Raw genomic sequence first — 27,726 nt, forward strand, 5'->3', positions numbered from 1 at the left:
AAAAAAAAAAACACAAGGCAGCCAGGTTACCCTTTCAGCCACAGAGAATGAAGTGTGCCACAAGGCCACAGGTGTCACTTCCTCCTCCAACCCTCAGAGCCCCAGGTCATTACCAGGTTTAAGAACAAAAGCTGAAAACCTGAATGTCACTGCTAATAAAACCTTAACAAGAAGTTGTTAAAGCCTGTGAACAGGAAATAGATACAAATGAAAACACTGCAGAAGCCTTCGAAATCTGCTTCCCGTGACCCTGCTGTGCCTTGCCCACCACCTCTGACCACTCTGGCCTGCAGCCAATACCACTGATCCCTATGTTTCAAAAGTTAGTCATTAAATCACTTTCCATTAACCAGACCTGCCCATCCCTGCTGGAGGCCATTAGAACCAGGGCACCACACAGGCAGGGCATGCACAACAGACTCTGAAAACCAGAGGAAGATACCCACCAACCCTCACACCTCACAAAAGAAGATGGAGAGAAGGAAAAGAAAATTAGGCCTTGGGCCAGGCACGCTGGCTCAGGCCTGTAATCCCAGCACTTTGGAAGGCCAAGGCAGGCAGATCATTTGAGGTCAGGAGTTCAAGACCAGCCTGGCAAACACAGTGAAACCCCGTCTCTACTAAAAATACAAAAGTTAGCCAGGTGTGGTGGCACATGCCTGCAGTCCCAGCTATTCAAGTGGCTGAGGCAGGAGAATCACTTGAACCAGGGAGGCGGAGGTTGCAGTGAGCCGAGATTGTACCACAGCACTCCAGCCTGGGCAACAGAGTAAGACTGTCTCAAAAACAAACAAAAAGGAAATTAGGCCTCGGCGATTGCCAACAAATCTAAGAATCAGAGTCCCAGCCAAGAAAGGGACAATCTCAATATACACCTATGATCTCAGGAACAGAAGCACAAGGTTCCTCCCTTCCTGGTACTGCCACATACCCTTCCCAACCTTTACCACCTGGAGAGGTGTTTTCAAACTCACCCCACTCAAAAATAAGAGAGGACGCACAAGATGAGAAAATCATTCCCAACTTGGGACCAAAAAAGGCTATCTTCCTAATCACAGGCCCAAGGCTCCATAAAGTCCCTCCACATCTGTGTTTCCATAGTTTAAATTACTGTCAACAGGCTGCCCAGAGTCTGTCAGAGTACCTTCATCACTCTTAGAATTACAGGAGTGATTTTATCTACATGACACTGAGATGAACAAACTGATGGGATTTATTTCTTCTACTCAACCAAGAGCAGGGATCCAACTGAAAACCTCCACAAGCTTTATTAATGCTCACTTCTGTCCTGGGGTCCCCACCGAAAGTGAAGCATTCAGCAAGTACTCCTGGACTGGGGCTGCCAGTGCTGAATCAAGTGGTGCTGCATCTCAGAGACAGACTCTGAGGCAGATACATGGTCTGCCCCACCCCCAGCAAGGCTCAGTCACCAATCTATTCCACAGGCCCAGGCTCTCATCTGTGGGGGTCATCCTGGCACTCCTGATTGGTCACTAAGCCTGAGAAAGACAGGGGCATTTGTCACCATTGGATAGACTCCCCAGAGAACCCAAAATGACAACTCAAATTCGATCATTGTAAGTGCCCAAAAAGAGAGACACAAAGTGGGTGAAAACCAGGAAGCACATCCAGTCAAGACCTGGCGTGAAGACACTATTTCGCAAAGCAGCAGCCCACTGATGATGGTGGAGAAGCCAGGTCCCAGCTGAGCACAGGGCACTCAATCCTCCCTTCTAAAAGGACTCTGCAGGTGGCATGGAGCCGGCAGCGAGGAAATGAGTAAACCATCTGCAACCTGGCTGTGAGGAGTCCGCGAGGACTTGACCCTGAGGGATCTTTAAAGATAAGTCAGTAAATCCAGAGAACACACCCTGAGAACAATGTGAACAGTCTAAATAAATCCCTCCAAAACTCCCCTCTCCACAAACCCTAACTGGCAGGTCTCCTCACACCTGTCCTCCTCCAAAGGTGGAGGCAACCCCAGTAGGTGGAGCAGCTGCTGTGCCAGTTCCCAAGAAAGACAGACACTTCACTCCAGGAGGGCTGCTTTCCAGTGAACACAGAAGACAGGAAAAGAGGGTCCAGATGGGTGAACACCCAAATGTTCCTCCCCCAGTCCATCACTTCCCAGGATGTCTTGGAATTTGCCTTCCTCTCATAAGACAGCAGCACCTCCCTGCCTCCCCACAAGTTTGGAGGCTCATGGCACTCAAAACCACTACCCTGTATGCCTGAAGTGTGTTGCTTCTGCATTTCCATTTCCACTTGAGGCCTCACGATATTTTATTGCTAAATGATCAGAAACTGTCTCTCAGTTGTCTCAGAAATTGTCTCGTCTCAGATGGCTACTGTCAGGGAAGAAGGGCAATGGTGGGTGAAGAGGCTTCTGTCCTCAGGGCATCTCTACCTGGCCACAGGCTGAGGGATGGTCCCTGGGCTCACAGGCACCTGGACCCCTTTCTCCCATTCCTGTCTCCAAGGATCTGCCAACACATAGTACTCATCTGGGTTCAGCTGGTAGGAGTCATGCAACTTCATGGCAGTGATCAGGTCTGTCCTAAACACCTGGAAAAGAAGAGAAAGGGACACTGACATTTGATATTTGCATTCTTACTCAGAGTGCTGGCAGCTGCAATGTAACCATGGAGCTGCCATGTAACAAGGTCACTATATCAACATAGAACAAACCTGACCTATTACAGAAGACCTTTGCCTGACACACCTTTTACCTCACTCAGGCATGGGGTGGCAGTGCCGATGGAACCCTGCCTTCTCACTCCCTCAATCCACATAGTGTCCACAACAACGTCAAAAAACAACAAAAAAACTTGTTGTCTGCCTACATGACACTGAGATGAACAAACTGATGGGATTTTTTTTTTTTTTTTTTAACAAAAAGGCTACCAAAAACATGCACCTGGAAATCTCTGAAGGGAGATATTGCACTCAAGGGTGCTCTAGAAATGTAACTCCATTAACCATGTAACAACTTCAAGCCAAAATCCAGAACCGCCAGGGACTCATCTCCTTTCTTTTATTTTTTTGAAACAGGGTCTTCTTGCTGTGTCGCCCAGGCTGGAGTTCAGTGACATGATCTCAGCTCACTGCAACCTCCACCTCCCGGGTTCAAGCTATCCTCCTGCCACCCAGCCCCCGAGTAGCTGGGATTACAGGCACATGCCACCACACCTGGCTATTTTTGTGTTTTTAGTAGAAACAGGGTTCCCGCATGTTGGCCAGGCTGGTCTCAAACTCCTGACCACAAATGATCCACTGGCCTTTGCCTCCTAAAGTGCTAGGGTTACAGGTGTGAGCCACTGTGCCCAGGCAAGGATTCGTCTTCTATAATCAGACTGCCCCCTACCCAAGCCCTGACTCCAAGGCACCAGGATTTATGGTATGTTAGCTGGTAAGGTCAAGGTCCAGATTGGCCTAGAAAAATCTGGAAGACAAGCAACCACAGGCCACTGGATTGATGGGCCTGCAAAGAACATTTGTTTGTACACCTTCACCTGAGGTAACTTCTACCTCAGAAGATTTGTGGGAAAAGGAAATAGAGAAAGTAACTACCCTCTCCCAACTCTGCCATAAACAAGCAGACACAACAGTATCCCTCTACCAAGAGAGGTACTCAATTCCTTATCACAGGCCAAATGAAGGAAACCATAGGAAAGGCAGCCCTCCCAGTGCCTGTGCCACTGCAGACTCCTGGGCTTATGGCATTAATCTTAGGTCAGTGAGGGCTGCCCCTGGGGCAGAGAACAACACCGTCTCCCAGGCAAGGCTGCACAGCTGGCTCCCTCTCAAGCCTTGGCCTTGGCCTACTCGTGTCTAAGGCTGCATAAGAAAGCTCTGACCTTGGCATCAGGACCAGCCCAAAGTTGTATTTGGCATCAAGCAAGCTTGCATCTGTAAGCTGCCCTGTCTGTTTACACAAGTCACAATGCTGAACTCTCTTTTCTCAGGACAGGGAGTTCTTTCTTGTGCTGCTAAGCAGAGTTCACAACATATGCCTGCTAATAGGTCCATATTTGTTTTTCCTGGTGGCTTTTCAGGCTGGTGATCACTTTAATAAACTTCACCATAATAAAGTCTGAGGCAGTGTCTGAATAAAAAGGCCATTTCTCCTGACTGCCATTTTCAATACGGACTATTCCCCAGTATGCCACTCCTCATTTCTAAAGACCTATTAACAAGCAAGAACTAGGCCATGCACCTCCCACAAAAATCAAACGTAATAACAGGAGCCTTCCTTTCAAGCACTGAGCTGCTGAAGCAGGTGCCCAGCCCAGTGGATACCAACTCCCTGGCCCCCAAGAGAAAAGTACTTTAAAACCTAAAAGATGTCCCATACTTTCAAGAAGCCAATGAAGTAAAAACACATTCCAGCTAAGTGGTATAAATAAAAAACAAAGGAGTTTGTCGAAAAAGAAAGAAGATCTAACTCAAGCAATGAAATGAGAAAAGGCAGCCTGGGCCAGGTGTAGTGGCTCACCCCTGTAATCCAAGCACTTCGGAGGCCACAGCGGGTGGATTACCTGAGGTCAGGAGTTCAAGACCAGCCTGACCACCACGGTGAAACCCCGTCTTAAAAAAAAAAAAAAAGAAAAAGAAAAAGAAAAGAAAAGGTAGCCTGCTATTCCTGTGCTCAAAGACTCAGTCAAGAATTGAAACAAAGGCCCTCAAACGGATGTCAACTCCTGAGTTTCTGTAGAGTATGTTAGTGCCCTACATATAGTTTGGACTCAGGGTTGAGAAAAACCTCTGGACCAAAACGCAGGGCTGGGCCTCCCTCTTCACTGCTTGGTATCAGTGCTGGAAGCAGGTTTCAAACTACACCACTAGGCGCCGGGCCTCGTCACACCAGGTCTCAGCTCCTCAGTCCCCTATGTATTCCTGTGCTGAAATAATAGGAGTTTGATGTGAACATCAGAAAGGTATTTTGGGGACCAGGCACGGTGGCTCACGCCTGTAATACCAGCACTTTGGGAGGCCGAGGCGGGTGGACCACCTAAGGTCAGAAGTTCAAGACCAGCCTGACCATGGTCAAAGCCTGTCTCTTCTAAAAATACAAAAATTAGCCGGAGGTGTTGCCACGCCCCTGTAATCCCAGCCACTCAAGAGGCTGAGGCAGGACAATCACTTGAACCTGGAAGGCAGAGGTTGCAATGAGCCGAGGTTGCGCCACTACACTCCAGCCTAGGTGACAGAAAGAGACTTTGTCTCAAAAGAAAAAAAAAAAAGAAGTTATGTTGGGGGCTATGGACAAAGCACAAGGAATTAAGAAATAAAGAGCAGGGCCAGGCACAGTGGCTCACGCCTATAATCCCAGCACTTTGGGAAGCCGAGGCAGGTGGATCATGAGGTCAGGAGTTTGAGAACAGTCTGGCCAATATGGTGAAACCCCATCTCTACTAAAAATACAAAAAATTAGATGGGCATGGTGGCATAGTCCCAGCTTCTTGGGAGGCGAAGGCAGGAGAATCGCTTGAACCCAGGAGACAGAGGGTACAGTGAGCCGAGATCAGACCACTGTACTCCAGCCTGGGTGACAGAGCAAGACTCCGTCTCAAAAAAAAAAGAAAAAAAGAAAGCAGCAGAGACACTCCTGGGCAAAGAAAAGGAAGAGAGCACTATAGGTTCAAAGGGAAAAAAGGCCTGAAATAAAGCAAAGGGAGGAAGTGGCTACCTTTCCAAGAACATTTGATCATGCTGAAGTACCTCCTGGGATGGTTTTCCACAATTCTAAAGGATGTAAACTACTTCCTCATGGAAGAAGCTATTCCACAACCAAGTAACTCCTCCACTCCACGACAAAGCAGCCTCCTGACATTCCCTATTAGAGCCAGGGAAGTTCCTCCGAGGAATATCTGCCTCTGCATTGCCATTACATGATGAGGCTGTCTTTGAAGTCATCCATAAGAAGCAGCACAAAGCAAAGCATTCAACCAAAGAAAGTCTTCCTATAACCTTCTCACTTGAAAACTATGATAAAGTAAAATGCTTTTTCTTCAATGATTTAAAACCTAGCAAAGGTTATTTTAGAATAAACAGACCTCAGGCCTCATAAGGGCCCCTAAACAAAGACCAGCAGAGAGAAATTGCACCAAAAAGCAATTTTAGATAGATAACAAAAGTTAGGGAGACGAGGAAACAAAAGATGAGAAACAAATTAAGAAAGGGGGGGAAGCCTTCAGCATAATCCCCAAAACAAAACTTCCAGAGTTACATTGGGTTGTTGCCAAATAAGCCACAATTCATGGCTAAAACTAACTTGAGGCTGGCAGTGGCTTGGCAGCAGCTGAACCCACTGATCTCCTGGCCAGAGGAAAAGTTGTTGGGAGCCAGCGAAGATGCAACAGGAGAGGAAAAAAATAATATAGTTAATAATAATAACTAACATTACTGAGCACTTTTTATGTGCCAGCAACTATTCACATGCTTTTCATGTATTAGCCTAAGTGTATTAACCCACTTAATCCTCACAAGAATCCTATGGGTTCTCCCCATCTTACAGATTTGGAAACTGGAGCACAAGGATTTGAATATTTTGCCCATGACTGCACAAATAGACACCACTCAACCAGGTATATGGGGCAGCATGTACTCATGCATGGTCAGGCAAGCATTCAAGAAGTACCTCCGAAGGCTTTCGATCTTCATGTCTGGAGCAGGAACTTCTCCTGTGCTGGGATCGGGAATTCTGGGACCAAGTAGTTGACAGGCCTAAAGAAACAAATATCCAAATAAGAACCATTAGACACTGAACAGGTCACTGAGTGTTCTCCGGGGTTTTCTTACCCAAACGCATCCAGGCTCACCTCAGTGCTGTACCATGAGACCACCTGTGATGCCTTCTTGGCTCTCACAGAACTCCTCCACTTCCATCACTGATTTAACTCTCATTTCTCATGAGCAGGCCTAATGTGCTCACCCTGTGCAGGGAGGCTGCATCAAGTACTGCATCCAACAGGAGAGAGGACTTTAACAACAATGCAGGTGTGAGTCCTCACCCATAAGCCTGCACTGAAGAGGTTCAAAGTCTCATGCTGGTAAATACAAATTGAAAAACATCAGGTCAGGTATAGTGGCTCCCCCTGTAATCCCAGCACTTTGGGAGGACAAGCCAGGCAGATCACCTGAGGTCAGGAGTTCAAGACCAGCTGGCCAACTTGGTGAAACACCACCTCTACTAAAAATACAAAAATTAGCTTCATGCCAGGTGCCACCAGTGGCTCACACCCATAATCCCAGCACTTAGGGAGGCCAAGAAGGGTGGATCACTTGAGGTTGGGAGTTCAAGACCAGCCTGATCAACATGGAGAAAACCTGTCACTACTAAAAATGCTCTACTAAATACTCTACTAAAAATTAGCCAGGTATGGTGGTGCGTGCCTGTAATCCCAGCTACTCAGGAGGCCAAGGCAGGAGAACTGCTTGAACCCAGGAGCCAGAGGTTGCATTGAGCCAAGATTACACCATCGCACTCCAGCCTGGGCGACAAGAATGAAACTGTCTCAAAAAAAAAAAAAAAAATCCGCTTCGTGTGGTGGCAGGCACCTGTAATCGCAGCTACTCTGGAAGCCGAGTCAGGAGAACTGCTTGAACCTAGGAGGCAAAGGCTGCAGTGAGCCAAGATACGTCACGGCACTCCAGCCTGGGAGACAGAGCAAGACTCTGCCTCAAAAAAAGAAAAAGAAAAAGAAAAACGTCTGAGTTTTCAATAAACTTTAACACTTTTTTTAAAAAAAAAAAGGTTTGACTCCACAAGGCATAAAAACTTTGCATTCCCTAGACAGAGAACCTCAGGCCTATGATGTAGTAAGTAGGTAGGACAGTGCCGTAAGTGGGGAGGACGGTGGGTAAACAAACTTAGCGAAGACCAAGGGGCCAATGGCCAAATAACCTTTAAAATTGTCTGCTTCACTTTCCCATGAAAATGCCAGTTGGCTCTGTTCTGACTTTCTTCCAAAGGAGCTGTACCCCTATCAACTGGCCTCCCCCAAAACACAGTACATGGCTGCTGCCTAACAGGGTCTCCTGACTGCCGCCAAGTCTGAGCTCTTTTCTGCCGACACCTCTCCAGCACCAATAACTCCACCCTGCCTGAAATAATACTCTCTCAGTCTCAGTGGCAATTCTTTTTCACTCTGTGGGTTCCTCCTCTCCATGTATCCCAACAACATGGGTTTTTCCTGAACTCTTTCCTCTTTCCTTGCTCCAAATGTTCTCCCCAGGGAGCACTCAACCATGTCCACAGTCTTACCTAGCACATCCAGAGGAACCTGCCAGACCTGCATTCCCAGACTAACCTCCCTCCCAAGCTCCAGATACAGTTTCACCTCCACATTAGACATGAACCCTAAGGTATACCTTAGATCTGTCAACTCAGCATTACAAAAACCAAACCTGCCCCCTGCCTCTTACATCCCTACTTTGATGACTATTACCATCATTTCTACTTGACATCAGAAATCTAAGAGTCTTCCTAGACTCTTCTCATTCAGGGCACAATCAATGGCTGGGTCAATTCAACTTCCCGATAATTCTAGCACCTCTACTCCATCTCTGCCTCTGCCTCCTGTTAATTTGTTACGAAGACAACTTAAGTGCAAAACCTTCCGTTTGTGGGTGCCATACTGCTGCCAGAGATCTGAAAGAGCCCTAACAGCCACATGTAGTATCTGTCCAACTTCATTCACCTCTACCTCCTATTTTTAATAATCACCCCATTCCTGAACACATACTGTTCCATTTTCCAGAAATTAACAAAATCCAGAAAAAATAAAAGCCAAAAGCTTAAGGTTGACTGCCATTCTGCCAGTGAAATCATTGTCCCTCAAACAGGAAGCTCTTATCTCTACAGAATCCAGAGACAGGGACAGAGAATCAAAGCAGCCTTAAGACCTTGGGGACCTTAAGAAATAGATTCTGCACATAAGCCTATCATCAGATTTGCAATGACCAAGACTAAAGGGGATTGCCATGCTTCCCTGACAGAGATGAGGTCGGCACTACCCTTGAGCACCAGTTCTGAGGCTCATTACTAGGTCAACTGACTGCTGTTCCGCCAGCACAATCAGCAGAACTGGAGCTCCTGCTGTTGGCCCCTTGGCATTTCAGTAATGTTTTAGAAAATTATTTTTTCAAAAAATACTAAGTGTGCCTCTTTAGACTCTAAATGAACAAGAATATTTCACTCCCACATTGAAAGAAATATTCTGGGCACACTGGGGTGAACCCAACCTGCAGAAGTTCTAAATCTGGTTATTATTAGAAAAAGGGAAGACAGACGCCAAGTTAGGAACCTGGAGATTAAGATGGCTGGGTGGCTCCTAGGGTCTATCAAGAGGCCTCTCTTTCTCCCTGTGGTCCTGGAGGCCATCCTCCAGCTGGTCCCACAGCCTGAAAGAAGAGACGAGGAAAAGCACATGCAGTGTCTGGATGGAATTCCCAGAAAGTTTAGGGAAGGGAAGAGAAGCAGAACAAAATGGGATGATCCTCCTCTGCTTTGAATTACTATGGAAAAGGTTACAAATGATAAGGAACAAAGCCAGAAATTTAGAGAATCACTCCATTGCTATACTTTAAAAATTAACATGAAGTGGGGAGAAGAGGGTCTTCAGAGTCAAATACTTTCAGAGTTAAATAAGAAACAACAAACTTGTTCATTCTTAGGTTTTCTGACCCTCTTGTCTCTTCTTGAGGATCTGTCAGGATCCCTCCCAAGTAGTTTCCAAGGTTCCCAGGAAGCTTGCAGCTTTGCTGGCATAGAACACAACCCAAATAATGACACTCATTTGAAAGCTTTTCCTAGTACTGCTTTTATAAATCCTGAATACTGGGCCAGGCACAGTGGCTCACACCTGTAATCCCAGAACTTTGGGAGGCCAAGGAAAGCAGATCATGAGGTCAAGAGATTGAGACCATCCTGGCCAACATGGTGAAACCCCATCTCTACTTAAATACAAAAATTAGCTGGGCATGATGGTGCACGCCTGTACTCCCAGATACTTGGGAGGCTGAGGCAAGAGAATTGCTTGAACCTGGGAGGCAGAGGTTGCAGTGAGCCAAGATCGCACCACTGCACTCCAGCCTGGCACCTGGTGACAGAGTGAGACTCTGTCTCAAACAACAAAAATAGAAAAAAATTTTAAAATCCTGAAAATTGCTGTCTAGGACACATTTGCTTTTAAAAACAGATACACAAAGATGCTACATATTTGGTATCCAACAGTAATAACCAAGAGAAACTCTAGTCCACCCAAAAGTACTGTTCCCTTTCCTCTTAATTTACCTAGTGTTGATAGATGATACAATACAGAAGGAGGAAAAGCAAAATTAATCCTATTAAACTCACTTTGCAGAAAGGAAAAGACTGGTAAAGAAACTAAATTTAAATTATCACTGGCATAAGGAATGTTCTTAGCAGCTTATTTATAAGAGCCGAATATCAGAAACAACCTAAACATCCACTAACAGACTGTGAATAAGCTCTGGTATATCCATAGGATGGGACACTACCCAGCAATAAAAAGGAATGAGCTACTGATACACATATCAGAATGCAATGCTGAAGTAATCATCCTGAGTGAAAGAAGACAGACACCCCTCAAAAAAAAAAAAAGGGTGCATACTGTATTATTCCATTTTACATACAATTCTGAAAATGCAAACTAATCTATAGTGACAAAAACTAGATCAGTGGAAGACTACAGAAAAGTGGGAAGGATTATCTTGATTTCAATGATTTCATGGGTGTAAACACGTCAAAACATATCAAAGTACACAATTTAAATACATGAGGCTCAGAGGCTTTGGGAGGCCAAGGCAGAAGCATGTCAATTACTTCTCAATAAAGCTATTAAACATTTATCACTGAGATATCATCCACTAACAGTAAGGGGGGAAAATATTCTATTTTACTTTACACAAGTGGTCTGTATAAAAACCTAGACTTTGCTGCTGAACCAAGTGAGAATCTGGGTGTGGGCTGTGAACCTGAGGGAACTGCTCTGCCTTCCAAAGTCCAGAAGCAGGTATTTGTTGTTGGTGGTCTATTCCTTCTCATTTTCTTATTATATCAAAAAGTTAATCTATAAAGAGCCATTGGTGTAAGACGCACAATTTATAACACACAGCATAGCTAAGTCAGTCAGTGCTGTGCACACAGCAGATTCTCAATATTTCTTTGAAAAGTGGATAATTTCTTTTAAGTGTCATTGTTGAGGACCCTCAGTCATGCTCTAACCATCACTGTAACTAACGCATGAACTGAAGGTGGCAGGCACTAGGAATATACTCCTGTTTCACCTAACAGAAGATATGCTGTTGAGCTCAAGGAAAATAAAGCAATAATACATTTACAGATAGATTTGTGGAGCCAGTGCTTCCTGCTTAGAATGCACCTGCAGCTACAGAAACATTCATGGAAAGCCACAGGCTAGAGGCTCAAAGGAGTGTCTTGACATTGCTACGCCAACACCTCTTTCTACAGCCAGGCTCTCCCCAGACACTTCCCAGGTGGTCAGGAAACTACCAGAATATTATTAAAACCAAAATAATGAATACTCCCTTTTAATTAAAACAAAAATTATAAACAATTTTTGGATAATATTGCAGGTAGGACAGTGGGGTCAAAACAGAAATTAGAGTATTTTAAATACCAAAAAAACCAGAAGTCAGTGGTTTATGCTACAGCAAAACACCACGCACTTGCTAAAAACTGTGCTTGCTACTGTTAAAAACTTCGTGGTAAGATTCTGCTGAGTTGGTTTGCATTTTGTTTGTTTCCAGAGTGCTGATAATGACAAACTAAGTATATGACAAGTAAAATTGTTTTACTTTCTTTTCCCTTTCAGGAAAGGAGTTGGGAACTCTAAAAATCTGCTAATAAGGTCTAAAAGTATTTTACCGCCACTCAAAAGGTAAAATTATTAGCTAAGTTCACTTTACTGACAAATTTAAATGACTTTAAATTCTTGACATATACACTGTTCAGTTAAGAACAAATCTATATTACATTACCTCATGTTAAACACGGGAAAGACTGAGTGGGGAAAAATATTTTGTCTTGTTTTTAATAACCCCAACTTCCATTAAAACAGAATCCTTTGGGTTAATATAAAGTTACAAAAGGCTCACAGATCGTAGTACTGTATGAGCATGGACTCTGCCCAGGCATAACGTTCTTTCTGGTCCTATTATACAGACACTGCCAACACTCACTCCCCATTTGAAATATTAAAAATAGCCATGCTGTCTTGCCCTAGATCTAAAATAAGAAAAACCTCAAGAGTAAATCTAACACATACTGCACACCTCTTCCACATTTGGTAGCTGATGTGCGATAAGCTTCTCATGTTGTGCCATGCACGAAAGGTTCAAAAATTAGAATGAATGGCAGTATTCGTGTTTGCTGCACAACAAAATGCAGACTACAAAAGAACCCTGCCACTGATCAAACGGCGGTCCTCCTGTCTTAGTCGCTGTTCTGGTCACTAAATAGTATGCTGATATCTGTCTTTAGGGGTGTTAAACCAGCTTAACAAAATAAGATGCTTAAAACTGGCAAGTATCGAGTCCAGCAGTCTGGTGTCACAGCAAGGGCGCACAGAACTGACAAACAACACACCTATGAGTTATTTAGAAGCCAAGCTAGCCTTGTATTAGAGTAAAGCAATGCTGTGTTAATTCTCATCTTAAATTAAGCAAATTTAATTTAGTTACTGATTATTTGCTTTAGCTGCATAATAGAAGATAAGCATCTGATGTAACTGCCGTTTAGATCAGGGGCTGACCCTGTACCATAGTTTTTTACCCCAGCATAGCCCAGCTTTACAGCCCAACTCACTTCCACTTCCAAACAAAAGCACTGTACATACGTTCAAAGAACTGGCCTAGAAATGTTTCAACATACTTAAACACACTTAGGCCTTCAACCAACTGACACACAAACATTTCCATTTCTGCTGAGGTCCAAGTCCAAGGCAGTGGGAAAATTACTAATTTTAAATGCCAGTTTGCGTCCCTTCTGCCCATTCCTTATTACAGGTGCTGGGGCAGAGCCTGGCTCTGATAGGTGGGGAGACAAAGCATTTCTACCCTAGCTCAGGTGTAGAAACAGGAGACCAGGGAGGACCCACATGGAGCCTGGCTCCAGACCTTCTTCCCACAGAAAGCCAACAAATCTCCGAAATTTAAGGAAGTCAGACAAGAACAAGAAACCCTGCTCTACAACTTTATGAAAATCTTAACATGTCAGCACACTTCTATCATTATTTTTGAAGGAAGGAATGGGACCAATCTCCCTTTGGACCTTTGAGTGGCACCAATTTAAAAACAACCAAAACCAACAAAAACACCATTTGCTACATATATATATATATAAAGATGCTGGTCATACTCAGGAGGCTGAGGCAGGAAAATCACTTGAACCTGGGAGGCGGAGGTTGTAGTGAGCAGAGATCAGGCCACTGCACTCCAGCCTGGGCAACAGAGTGAGACTCCCTCTCAAAACAAAGGACTGGGTGCAGTGGCTCTCACCTGTAATCCCAACTCTTTGGGAGGCCAAAGCAGGCGGATTGCCTGAGGTTGGGAGTTCGAGACCTACCTTACCAACATGGAGAAACCTCATCTCTACTAAAAATACAAAATTAGCTGGGTGTGGTGGCACATGCCTGTAATCCCAGCTATTCAGAAGGCTGAGGCAGGAGAATCGCTTGAACCTGGGAGGCAGAGGTTGCGGTGAGCCAAGATTGCACCATTGAACCCCAGCTGGGCAACAAGAGCAAAACTCTGTCTCAAAAATAAAAGTGCTGATCAGAGCTACTATTGGCCTTAGATAACCAAAAATAAATAATTCCTGCTAAAAACAAGGATACTTGATGTTTTAATTTAGCCTCTGCAGGTTTATTAAAGATGAAATGAAATGTCCTTTAGGTTGCAGAAATACAGCTGACTCTTGAACAACACAGGGTTTAAATGCCCGGTTCACTTACATGACAATTTTGTCTCTGCCACCCCTAAGACAGCAAGACCAACACCTTCCTTTCCTCCACCTCCTCTTCCACTTACTCAACATGAAGACCTTTATGATGATGATCTACTTTCACTTACTGAATAGGATATTTTTAATATGTATATATATTTCCTCTCTTTTATGATGTTCTCAATATTTTCTCTAGCTTACTTTATTGTAAAAATACAGTATATAATACATATAACATATAAAATATGTTGATTTGTTTATATTATTAGTAAGGCATCTGGTCAACAGTAGGCTATTAGCAGTTCTTTTACACAGAATTTTGATTTGCAGGGTTGAGGGGAGCTGCTTAAGGGTCAACTGTGTACCGAAAGTAGTTGGTAAACCCCATTCCCACATTTGCCAAATCCCTAAGGACAGGATCCTCGGCTGGAAGGCAAAAAATTAAGGGCTTGTTTCCCTTGGCCACACTCTGGCACAATGTGTAGCTTCAGAGACTAGCTGAGCCACCCAGTCCCTGGAGCCCAGCAACTACAGGTGCTGCCTGCAAAAACCCCACCATTACTCCATCCAACTGCAGGGCTGGGTCTCCAGGGCACCTGGAGAAAGGTTTCAACTATGACTGCAGCTGGATAAGGACTTGCACCTGGCACAGAAAATGCCTGTCTGTCCACAACTATAACGCTATACTGGTATTCCTCTGAACCAGACCAGAAAACAAGGCAAAGGGCTCCAGACCGGAGGCCAGCAAGTCCCAGCTATGGCTATGGCTGGTGCTGCAGCCCCATGCTGACGTCTGCAGCTGCTTCCCCTCCACTTGGACATGGTCTGCACTGGGCTGGGAACCGCTGCCAAAATTCTGTCAGGCCTGCAGACTGGAGAGGCTGAGGTGTGGCCACTGCATATACCCTGTTCTTCTTGTAAGCAGAACTTTCCAAATGCACAGGCCTGGCAAAAGGAAGGCAGGGTATGGGGAGCTGACCCAGGTAGGACTCATTTTGTGGACCTGAATGCAGGGACAGAAGGCATGTCCCCTGACGCAGGCCACCCAGTTATATACAAAAGGAAGACACCAATACAAATGAGTGGGTTGGCGGCAGAGGCCTACACTGTTAACCGGCTGCCTTCAGAAGGGATGGAAAGGGGTATGTTCCATGGCAATGAGCATGTCCATCTTTTTATAAGCCTGGCATTCCAGGGGTTCTTAATGAGAACTGATAGTTTACCACTACCATCATCCACCATAATTATCAAATCATTGAGCCTGGACAGACAGCATGGCCATGAAGCATCAACGTGTACTTTACATTGAACCAGCTGTATGACAAAAGGATTGCCGACCTTCTACTAGCAGCTACCATTCCTCTCCCATGCTACCAAATTTCCATAGCCTGGGCTAACCCATTGGTAAACTATAAATATTGACCTTAATTCTCCACCCACAGCTTCTTGACGGAGGCCTGTACAGGCTTGTGACTTGACAGACACACTTTTAGTGGGGTCTGTGGACACTGTCTTCCTCCTTCCTTTCTAAGCAGAGTTCTATGTGGAATGTTTTTTTTAATAGAGACAGGTTCTCACTTTGTTGCCCAGGCTAGTCTCCAACTCCTGGGCTCAAGCAATCCTCCCAGCTCAGCCTCCCTAAGTGTCGGGATTACAGTCATGAGCCACCGTGCCTGGCCTGAACATACATATTTTAGATGAAATATTTGGTCTTCTAGGGCTTTTAAGGGCTGAATTGTAGCTCCCATCCCCAAATGCATATTTTGAAACCCTAACCCCCAATCTCGGAATGTGACTATATTTGGAGACAGGGCCTTAAAAGGGGTGATTAAGTTAAATGACGCTATTAGTGTGGGCCCTAATCCAATTTAGTCACATCGAGGCACATTGAACCCAGGAGGTAGAGGTTGCAGTGAGCCAAGATTGCACCATTGCACTCCAGCCTGGGTAACAACAGCGAAATGCCATCTCAAAAAAAAAAAAAGAGTAAAATGCCTAAAACTATAAACATCAGAAAACAAGTAAGGAGGGCTATGAAATAACAAGTGTCTCAGAAGTTTGGAAGGTATCATCCCAAAGGCTCAGACAGGTGGCTTTTCCTGCCTGCACTTGGAAACAGACCTTCAATACCTTTCCTGAAGTAAGAGGAAAGTCTTTCCCTCAGGAGCCCCTACAACCTCTCTCAACTAGTTCACTTCTCTCCTGCTGCCAACATCAGCAATCAGTCCTAAAACTCCCAATTCCTTAGAGCTCCTCATCGCAAGCCCTTCACACCTGACACCCTCCCATAATGGCCAATTCTACTCCCCAACAGCCCCATGCCTGTGCCAAGCACCAACCGAAATACTGCACTGAGATCTATTCTTCATGTTCCTGGTCCCGTCTTCTGAACAGGGTGGGCCCCTACAGCAGGAAAGCCTGGCTTTCTAATGTGCAGCTTTTAATTTGCTTGAAAACTTAAGAGAGCACAGATAACTACAAACAACCCTATTTGCCTAAAAAGTATTTTATCCTTCAGGATCTATAAAACCTTCATCTCCTCTACAAGTTTCCCTGCCTTCCTCTCCTCTGAATCTGTAACTGTTTCCACAGTGCATCAAAAAGACATCTCTATTACTGCCCTGATGACTTTCACATCAGACCTGTTCTTACATATGTCTAAAGTACAGTTCCTTGAAAGCAGGCCCAGCTCCTTTCCCATCACATAGTGCAGCAAGCATTCTTTCAAGGTGGCCTGGGTTTAATTTGTAACATTAAACATAAGCTAATGGGTTAAAGCTCAGGCACTGTGCTAGGTGCAAAATTTCCCTGTTATCTGAGGGGAGCTCTTCTCTGAGTAATCTGTTAGCTTCTCAATACACAGACACTGTGTGATATTTATTTTGACTGCCTGGAAGCCAACTAACTTCTGGTTCTCAGCTGCACTGTGAAAATATGAAGTTGCCAGAGCGCTGAGATACAGACAGAAATAGTATTAAATACAGTCACATTAAAATCAAGTGAAAAGCAGAGACTTGCGACCTATTAAGAACCTGTACTTAATAATTTTCATATCACACTAAGCAGTCTTCCATCTCCCCTTGTATTCAGTTGAACCAGTTAATGATTACCTGGCTTTGATTAAGTTTCCTTTTCATAAAGAGCAACTGCGAAGTACCATAAATGATGTTTAGGAAAACCAGACACACCAATGACTCTTGGAACTGGAGTATTCCTCCCAGGATAACAAACAGGAAGCCTCAGGAATGCTTCCCTGCAGTCAACCTTACCCAGTAAGATCTGGTTACAGACCTGCAGTATCACACTCAGGTATGTTTCTCCAGGCTTTGGCTTTCTCTGACCTGCCTGATATGCAAAGGGCCTCAGCTATTTAAAGCACTACATTAAAAAATCATGTTTTTACTCTGACCCAAACCCTGGTAGGCTCCAAGAACAACAAAGCAGGACTTACTGCCATTGTCGTCAGAATCCTCACTGCTGCTGGGAAGGCGACCTCGTTTCATGATCTCCCCGGGAAACAGCAGGCAGCCTGCAAAGCAATGAGACAGCACTTAACCCAAGATGATAATACAGAATCATCAAGTTGTGCTTCAGATGGCAGCCCAGAATTTACAGAAAACAAAAGGCTTTAAGTAGCATTTGAATTGTAAACAGTAAAAAGACCAAAGATACATAATTAGGTGCAATCATTAACAGACCAGGTTTAAAAAGGAGGGGGAGGGGTAGAGAAGTCACGTATCAGCAGGTCTCCCAAAGGTGCCAGATCTCTTTCTATATTCCTGTGTCATTATTACTATAACTACTCCAGGGGTCTTTAGCTGACTGGCAGCAAGCACTGCAGAAAAAAATCCACAGCAATGGACACTGTACTGTGCTTCCTCACTACAGACAGATTCATATTTTATGCGTACATGTGGGGGGTGGGGTGGGGTTGTGCCTGGATGTGTGAATATTTACACTGCACTGGGCATAATTATGCTTCTCAGGCAAATTTTTCTAAAACAACCCTAAAAGCCAAAAGAAACAAAACAAATGGAGTAATGGGAATGCAAATGTCTCCTCTAGCCACCTCCAACCCCTCAGCAATTTACAACTGGAACAGGAAGGGACAATAGACATTATACAATTCTGATCCAGATCCCTCCCCTTCACATTAAGAAACTAAAGCCAAGAAAGGTTAAGCAGCAACTTCCCCAAGGTCATGTTCTGGGAATGGAGATTTTAATTCCAAATCCAGTACTATTTCCACTCCACTTCACCTCAACTCCCTTCAGGACAAATACAACCAAATGTAGCCAAAATAAGAAGTCAGTTTGTATAAAGACCCAGCACACCTGGCTGACTCCTCCCAGGTAGCTGGTGATAACAGAACTCTAGCACTACCCTCAAGCAAGAGAAAGGTCTTCTTAGGTAAGAAGGCAGTGGGCTTAGACAGAATGGCCAGTCAATGAACTTACACAGATGATCTCACCATTACATTCACACAGGACAGCTCTCTGAACAAATACAAAATCCTTTTCCAAATTAAAATTACTAATTAACCTGACATCTTTTTGGGTTTGTCACTTCTTTTTGGTAAAGTCTCTCTCCCCTTACCCCAACTTCACACATAAAAATATCAGCATCAGAAAATCAGTTTGCATTTTCTCCTGTAGTGTCTTTTGTCATTTTAATTCGACTCATATAAACTGAACCTAAAAAAGTAGATGAAGTTTTTTCTGTACTACACTTATATAATCAATCTACACGATTCATCCATTCAGGTCCCTAATCTAGAACTACAATATTGGCCAGGCGCGGTGGCTCACACTTGTAATCACAGCACTTTGGGAGGCCGAGGCGGGTGGATCACGAGGTCAAGAGATCAAGACCATCCTGGTCAACATGGTTAAACTCCGTCTCTACTAAAACTACAAAAAAATTAGCTGGGCATGGTGGCACGTGCCTGTAGTCCCAGCTACTCAGGAGGCTGAGGCAGGAGAATTGCCTGAACCCGGGAGGCGGAGGTTGCGGTGAGCCGAGATCGCGCCATTGCACTCCAGCCTGGGTAACAAGAGCGAAACTCCATCTCAAAAAAAAAAAAAAAAAAAAAAAAAAAAAAAAAAAAAAAAAAAAAAAAAAAAAAAAAAAATTATTTTTTCTAAAAAAAAAAAAAAAATATATATATATATATATATATATATATGGTTTTTGTTTTTCTTCAGACGAAGTCTCACTCTGTTGCCCAGGCTGGAGTGCAGTGGTGCAATCTCAGGTCACCGCAACCTCTGTCTCCCAGGTTCGAGTGATTCTCCTGTCTCATCCTCCTGAGTACCTGGGATTACAGGCATGCACCACCACACCTAGCTAATTTTTGTATTTTTAGTACAGGCGGGGTTTCACCATGTTGGTCAGGCTGGACTTGAACTCCTGACCTTGTGATCACCCTGCCTTGGCCTCCCAAAGTGCTGGGATTACAGGCGTGAGTCACCATACCCAGCCATATTTTATATTTTCTTCCTGAGAAACTCACCCAGCTAAAGTCTGTGGGTTTTTATCAATTGATTATTTAAAAGCCATTAAAACAATGCACCCAGAGAAAGCCAGGACATGAGTCCTGATCAATATGGGTTATGAGCTATGTTATGGACATACTTTGGAAGCTGGGGTTTCATGCTGTAGGCATAGTCTACATGCTGTAGGCAAGTCCTAAAAGCCACTCCCAACCCTTTTCCAAGAGCCCTACTCACCACCCATAACCAGGCAATCTACAACTTGGCCTGGGGCACGCCCACTCCAGCTCTCAGATTCCATGACCAAGAAACACCTGTGACCCACTCCCTATTGGACTGTCTTCTCTGCCCTGTGTGTGCCAAAAACACCAACTGCAGACAGCTAAGCTCTCCAGCCTTCTAGAGAAGGTTGCTCTGGCTCCCTTCAGGATCCAGTAAGACAGAAAAGGGAAACGGGAAAGGCAGAAGACTACTCATTCCTAACAGCTTCAGCTCCCCAAAGCCTACATTACAAAACAGCGTTAAAAAAAAATTGGTACTAGGCTGATCGTGGTGTCTCACACCTGTAATCCCAGCACTTTGGGGAGCCAGGGCAGGAGGACTGCTTAAACCTAAGAATTGAGACCAGACTAAGCAACATAAGGAGACCCCTATCTCTACAAAAAAATTTAAAAATTAGCTGGGTATGGCCGAGCGTGGTGGCTCACGCCTGTAATCCCAGCACTTTGGGAGGCCAAGACAGGCGGGTCACCTGATGTCAGTAGTTCAAGATCAGCCTGGGCAACGTGGTGAGACCCCATCACTATTTAAAAAAAAAAAAAGAAAAAAAATTAGCGGGGTGTGGTGGCGCATACCTGTAGTCCCAGCTACTCAGGCTGAACCAGGAGGATCACATAAGCCTGGGAGGTCGAGGCTGCAGTGAGCTGTGGTCATGCTCCAGCCTGGGTGTGAGAGCGAGACTGTCTCAAAAAAATAAAATAAAAATAAAAATGTACTATATGAAGAGGAATTCCTTAAAAGTAACAGTGTGATGCAACACAGTAAGAATAATGAAATGTGCGACCTTGTAAGAGGGTAGGAGAGCTATGAGAAATGAGGGGCTGAGAAAGCTCATAAAACACTTCCTAGCTAGAAATAAGAAAACATCTTTATTGATTCAGACAACTTAAATTTACCTAAATAGAGTAGCCTAAAGAAGTTAAGAATCTTTTTGAATCAAAATGCTTACTTCCCAGTTTTCAAACACAACTCCCTGAGGAAGCACTTCAACAGTCACTAAATAAAAAACGCAAGCATTGGCCAAAATAGAATGATGCACCTAAACACCCATAAATACTCTCTTAAGCAAAATTATTCAAGTAAAAGAAGAGTAAAAATAGTATTTTCCTTCTAATGAAATCCATTTTCATCCACCCTGAAGATTTTGAGTAATGAGGGTTGAGAATGCCGTATTTGCTTCTCCAGGGAACTTGGCACAGTAATGGGGGTTAGTGCTCGGCAGAATTTCCTCCTCTGTGGCTCTAATGTACTTACATCTTGACATCAAGCTGATTTATCTCACCCAGGATTACTTACTGTATCAGAAAATCAAAATACAAGTTACTATCTTTAAGCTATACAATACAGTGGTTGTATGCTGCAAACATCTGCCCCACTAAAAGCCAGCATCTGCATCATCACCTTTCCTGACTCTTAGGGCAATGGCTAATTACTATCTAGATGGTAGTAGGATAAGTAATAATCAATTAAAATGGCTACTCACGACACCCCAGAGAAAGCAGCAAGAAGATATAATGGCACATAATGCAGCCAACAAACATCTGAATATCTCACATACTAGGAGGTGCTGGAAGAAAATTACTATCCCTGACCTCATGGAGCTTCTGGGCTAGTTGAGGAGACAGACAAGCAAGAGAAATTCAGTACTGTTTGTGCCTGGCAGTGGTAAATGCAGAGTTCTAAAGAAACACAGGAGGCGGGTAAGACTGAGCTGAGTCCTGAAGATCAAAGGGGAGGTAGCCAGAAAAAGGATCAGGCTGGTCTTGAACTCATGAAAAAGGAGCACATTTGGGGCTGAGCACCATACTTACCAACCTATGTATAACGCAGTGTATTATTCTGGGTAGCATCTTCATACTCAAAATCTTACTTTCTGCCAATTTTTTTCTTAGTATACATCCATTCTTACCTTACAGCCAATTGCCAAAGTTTATTGATTGATATTATGACTCTTTGAAGTTCCTGTATGCCCCGTGGTTTGTCCTTCAACCACTTGTACCCAGAAAGCTTTAAACACCTCTTCTCCACACTATGATTTCTTACCACTTCCAATTATTACTACAACAAATTAATTACACCCCATGAGGCAAACTCATCAAACTACCATATGCAGATCTCTCCCTCCATTCCATACTACAAATAGGTCTAAATCCAAACTGTCCAGCCAAAATGAAGTTTCCTGACTTCTCGCAGCTTTATTCAGGCATCTGTTCTAGCAAGCTGCAAAGCCCAGAGCTTGCATTGGTTAGCCCAGGCCCCTTCCCTGAACACTAGGCATTCTTTCAGTTCTCATTCTCTGCTAATGCTGCTTCTGTTGCTTCTTCCTCCCTACCTATCCTAATCCCACCTCTTTTCTGGGGCCCAGTTCAAAGCCAATGAACATCATCCAACACTCCAACTCTAAACACATACTCAGTTCAACTTTCTTCCTCTTTTAGAACTTTTCACCTTGCTTTCCAGCGTGCTGTTACCTTAATAGTACCATTTAAAAACATTACTCACAACACTTGCTAGAGATGGTAAAGCAGATTTTAATCAAGGGGGACCACGGTGGTAGGTACAGGGAACACTGCGATGGGATCTTGCAGTGGGGGACGGAGACTGAACCCAACTCAGATTCCAACAGAGGTGGAGATTTAAAACCAAGAAGCAGGGTGGGGGCAGTAGATAGAAGATTACTAAACAGAAATATCAAGGATAAGGGGTTTATGGTGAAATTAATTTGATAGTATTATTATGGACGACAGAATAAGATAGGAGAGAGTGGTCAGATACCCAGGTGAAGAATTTTCCCTAAACTGAATTTAACAGGATTTTTGCTTCAAATGGACTCAACAAAAATACAGGGAAGCCCAAGGTACTGCCCATTCACTCGAAGGAACAGAGGAGCATGACCAAAGTTTTGGTCAAAGAAGACTTTGTCAGTATTCAATCAACTACTGCCTTGCATCATGACTTAAATGCTTCATGTATGTGTCTCTAAAGATTACAATAATTTCTAAAGAACACAGATTCTCTCAAGTCAAATACAAAATAAACACATACAGATGGCCAGGTGCAGTGGTTCACACCTATTATCCCAGAACTCTGGGAGGCCGAGGCAGGCATATTATCTGAGGTCAGGAGTTCATGACCAGCCTAGCCAACATGCCGAAACCCTGTCTCTACTAAAAAAAAAAAAAAAAAAAAATTCAATTAGCCAGGTGTTGTGGCATGCACCTGTAGTCCCAGCTACTCAGGAGGCTGAAGCAGGAGAATCACTTGATCCCAGGAGGCAGAGGGTGCAGTGAGCAGAGATCATACCACTACACTCCAGTCTGGGTGTGGCAGTCTGTCTCAAAAAAAAAAAAAAAAAGATGTAACAGAGAACGGGGACCATGATGATAGGTATAGGGAACACATGAAGTCTTGCAGTGGGGTACACAGATTGAACCCAACTCAGACTGGTCAGAAAGAAGACTTCTCAGGATGGCTACAATAGATGCCCTCTGAATCAAAGACAGTCTCAACCTAACATTCTGTCTGAATTTCCTCAAAACTGATACAAAGTTATTCAACTTATAGAAGCCTGGAGTGTCCATTTACCATGAGAAACATAATAGCTACAGAGACAAAAGTGCTCTTTAGTGGGCATTTTGGGAGTTTGCCAAAAGACTACCTAGGAAGTTAGATTAAAAACAGAACACTGCCTGGAAAGGCCACTGGCCAAAGACCATGGCTGGACCAGTTACTTAACAATCCTCTGGTGTCTCCACTCCACTCACTGCAGGGAAAGATGCACCAAGACAACTGAGCGTCTGTGGCAGCTGCGGGGGAACCATCTCCTCAAGAAATGCAAACACACGCTTTACCCACTGGCCCAAACGCCTATTCAGATTACATGCAGATCACTCCCTCCTTGGATCCCTTCTGTCATGTGGGTTATAATGCGGTACATTAGCTAACATATTAATTTGAGGAAAATTTTATCAAGTTAGATAGATGTCAGAGATATGGTGAACAAGATATGGAATGTCTGCTCTGCAGGAGCACACAGTCTACTTAGAGGAAACAGCAAATAACTAGACAAGTGGCTTCAGTGTGGTAAGTGCAATAAAAGTCACCAGATTACTGCTCACATGCACATAAGATAGCAAGAAATCCGAAAACCTTGAAATTTACATTCCTCTGACTGAAACTGGGAAAAATCTGCAGGCAATAGATTAAGAGCAGCCACTAGCTGAAGGAACTCATCCCTAAGGTGGCCCAGGAATGTGAGTGAACAAGTTCAGTGACCTGGGTGTGGTCGTGATGATTCTAAGAAAGAATGAGAGCCTCGTGGACAAGGAGAGAAGGACTTTTACAGAAGAATAAGAGGGCTCCCGCACAGTGGCTCACGCCTATAATCCAAACACTCAGGGAGGCCGAGGCAGGCAGATAACTTGAGGCCAGGCGTTTGAGACCAGCCTAGCCAACATGGTGAAACCCTGTCTCTACTAAAAATACAAAAAAATTAGCCAGGTTTGGTGGTGCATGCCTGTTGTCCCAGCTACTTGAGAGGCTGAGGCAGGAGAATCGCATGAACCTGGAAGGCAGATGTTGCAGTGAGCCGAGATCATCCCACTGCACTCCAGCCTGGGCAATATAGAAAGCAAGACTCTGTCCACAAAACTCTGTCTCAGAAAAAAATAAAAAGAAGATGATGATTAAGAATTTGAGGATGTTTATTCAACGCTATTCCTGGGAAACAGAGACTGATTTGAGAAAAACAAACTGTCCAGTTACTAGAATTACTCTCTGTGGTAGAACAGGGGCCATTTATCAGGCTATAAACTCTATAGCTATAATAAGGATCACACCCTAGTGATTTTAACTGTCTTACTGCTCATATGCAGAAAGGCTGGTTTCGCTCTCAAAATATCAATTTTATCTACTGTTTCCATTTCACTCAAGAAGTTCTAGAAGGTACTCAATTAAAGACCTCTACATACTTTTATATATCACCCACTGCCATACTATGTATTAAAATAACCTATTGGATGAAAGCCTTAGTTCCTGTACTGTTACCTTATGTTCAATCCACTTTATTGAATTTGAGATGCTTTTACTTTAATATCTAATTGACCTTTAACTGGAATAACTTCTGCATTCATTTTTAAATTTATTGATGTCCTTTCATTTTGTCAAATAGCTAAAACTAAAGGTACTAAAGAATGTACTTTCAGAAACCAAGTTGTCTTATATAAAACTATTTTATGAGCTACTCCTTTCTGTTTAAGTTCACATAGTTCAAATTATTTTTTAAACACTATGTACCTGATAATTTGATTCCTAAACTACTGATCACAGAATACTCCCCCAAAAAGACATGTTACATTCTTAATAGGTCACTTTTGCCTTCTATGGAATATACAGTTCTAAGTACTCAAATATAATGATCTATATTTCACAATAAAATCTGTCTACCTGCCCCTAGATGTATGTGAAGGAAACCTAGCTGGTTTCTTATCCCAGTTTTTAAAGTAGACGTTAATCGCCTAGATATGAAGTTTTCAAATTGGCAACATTATCTAATTCATATGCTCACAGAATCTAAAAATACTACTATGACTATAATTCAAACCCATATTCTCAAATTTAACTAAAGGGTTATATCAAGTCAAAAAAAAAAAGGTAATAGATTTAACTGACAAACAGCTTAAATCTTAAGTGTTAATGTTTTAATCTTGCCTAAATACCTGAAGCAAAAAAATGTGTTCTTTATAATGTCACACATCAAATCTTATTTAAGGAAAATGGTGGCCCAAGCTAATACAGGACCTCTGGAAAAAGGTAAAACTTAAAAAAATTTAGTTGACAAGTTTATATCAGCAATAAATAGCCACCTCCTGAAAAAGAAAAAAATTATGATAACTGACTAGATAATTATTAATATTTACTCTTAGGAGCATTACTCATGAAGCCCATGTTAACACACTAGTTCACTGTAAATTCTTTATAAGTTATTTTTGAACTCAGATTTAAAAACCAAGAAAGCATTTTTCAAGACTTTAAGGAATTTATACATTTCAGTGGTTCTGAATGAATCACAAAGCAGCTCTCATTTGCCAATTTATAAATAATCCAATCACTGCTTATGAGCTCTAAGGCAATCTATTAAACCCCTTCCAGGTCTCTGTAATTGCTAACTCAATTAAGAGTCAGCAACTGAATAAGAGCAGCTACGACAAAACATTCCAATCATGTGTACTTGGAATGTATTTTTTTTAACTTCCCTTGACATGGGAGTAAATTAATTCACAACCAAACAAAAAAGGCAGTCAGTCACCATGGTCTCCAATCTTGAGCTTTTATCCTTATTTCCATCTACTCAGAATTCTTTTCTGTTAGATCTAAATGCTCAGATATGGAAAGATGCCCAAGACATATTAGGAGAGAAAAACAAGCAAACTGCAGGGAAAAAACCCAAAATACAAGGCCATTTATATATAAGAGGAGAGAAAATACATACAGCAATTGCCTGTATATTCATGGAAAATTTCTTGAAGAACATAAAGGTTCATAGTGGTTATCTCTGAGAAATGTGACCAAAGAGTTCCAAGACAGACTGAGTTGAGAATTTTTATTTCTCTATGTGACCTTTAATATGATTTTAACTTTTTACCATGATCATATACTACACATATAATAGTAAAAATTTAAAAGCCAACACCTATCTTCCCTGCTCCTCAGTATGTAAAAGACGCTGGAGCACAACTTCTTGCCCCGAAAAGCACCAGCCTATAATGACCAGCCATCGATAAACTATGTACATGCCACCTCTTTCCTGAGATGCAGTATCAAAGACTTGTCTTGCTTTATGTGGGCTAGGCACAGTGGCTCACACCTGTAATTTCAGCACTTTGGGAGGCTGAGGAGGGTGGATCACAAGGTCAGGAGTTCGGTCGCTTGACCAATATGGTGAAATCCCGTCTCTGCTAAAAATACAAAAATTAGCTGGACATAGTAGCGGGCGCCTATAGTCCCAGCTACTCGGGAGGCTGATGCAGGAGAATTGCTTGAACCCAGGAGGCAGAGGTTGTAGTAAGCCAATAGATATCAGGCCATTGTACTCCAGACTGGGCAACAGAGTGAGACTCCATCTCAAAAAAAAAAAAAAAAAATTGGGCCGGGCCCGGTGGCTCACGCCTATAATTCCAGCACTTTGGGAGGCCAAGGTGGGTGGATCACAAGGTCAAGAGATCGAGTCCATACTGGTCAACATGGCGAAACCCGTCTCTACTAAAAATACAAAAAAATTAGCTGGGCATGGTGGCGGACGCCTGTGATCCCAACTACTCAGGAGGCTGAGGCAGGAGAATTGCTTGAACCCAGGAGGCGAAGGTTGCAGTGAGCCGAGATCGCACCATTGCACTCTAGCCTGGGTAACAAGAGCAAAACTCTGTTTCAAAAAAAAAAAAAAAAAAATCTGATTCGAAGGTGCAGAATTAAAAAAGAGAAAACGTTATAATGCCATAAAGCCAGGCGAGGCTCACGTCTGTAATCCCAGCACTTTTGGAGGCCAAGGCGAGCGGATCACCTGAGGTCAGGAGTTTGAGACCAGCCTGATCAACATGGAGAAATCCCATCTCAATTAAAAATACAAAAAATTAGCTAGGCATGGTGGTGCATGTCTGTAATCCCAGCTACTCAGGAGGCTGAGGCAGGAGAATTGCTTGAACCTAGGAGTCAGAGGTTGTGGTGAACCAAGATTGTGCCATTGCACTCCAGCCTGGGCAACAAGAGCGAAACTCCACCTCAAAAAAATAAAAATAATGCCATAAGGCCGGGCGCGGTGGCTCAAGCCTGTAATCCCAGCACTTTGGGAGGCTGAGGCGGGTGGATCACAAGGTCAAGAGATCGAGACCATCCTGGTCCACATGGTGAAACCCCGTCTCTACTAAAACTACAAAAAATTAGCTGGGCATGGTGGCGCGTGCCTGTAGT

The 27,726-nt window shown here is 43.5% G+C and overlaps 1 protein-coding gene across 2 annotated transcripts in view; it reads right to left on the bottom strand.

Annotated features, from left to right (window-relative positions):
* JADE1 (jade family PHD finger 1) overlaps positions 1-22,724 on the bottom strand; it is a 48,859-nt gene extending 26,135 nt beyond the window's left edge. Inside the window, exons 1-2 of one of the 2 annotated variants that reach the window (XM_017537652.1) lie at positions 22,718-22,724; positions 13,303-13,310 (exon numbers count right to left, since the gene is read on the bottom strand). Coding sequence is in view for 1 of the 2 variants with exons in the window: in XM_017537651.1 (XP_017393140.1) it covers positions 3,021-3,024 (4 nt within the window). In the remaining variant the exon portion in view is untranslated. Of the gene's footprint in view, positions 1-3,020; positions 3,028-11,972; positions 11,978-13,302; positions 13,311-22,717 lie in introns of those variants that run through there. The other variant, XM_017537651.1, reaches the window with a different exon arrangement.
* Positions 22,725-27,726: the final 5,002 nt, after the last annotated feature.

Source organism: Cebus imitator, unplaced genomic scaffold (assembly GCF_001604975.1).
Source record: "Cebus imitator isolate Cc_AM_T3 unplaced genomic scaffold, Cebus_imitator-1.0 Scaffold105, whole genome shotgun sequence".
NCBI lineage: Eukaryota > Metazoa > Chordata > Mammalia > Primates > Cebidae > Cebus > Cebus imitator.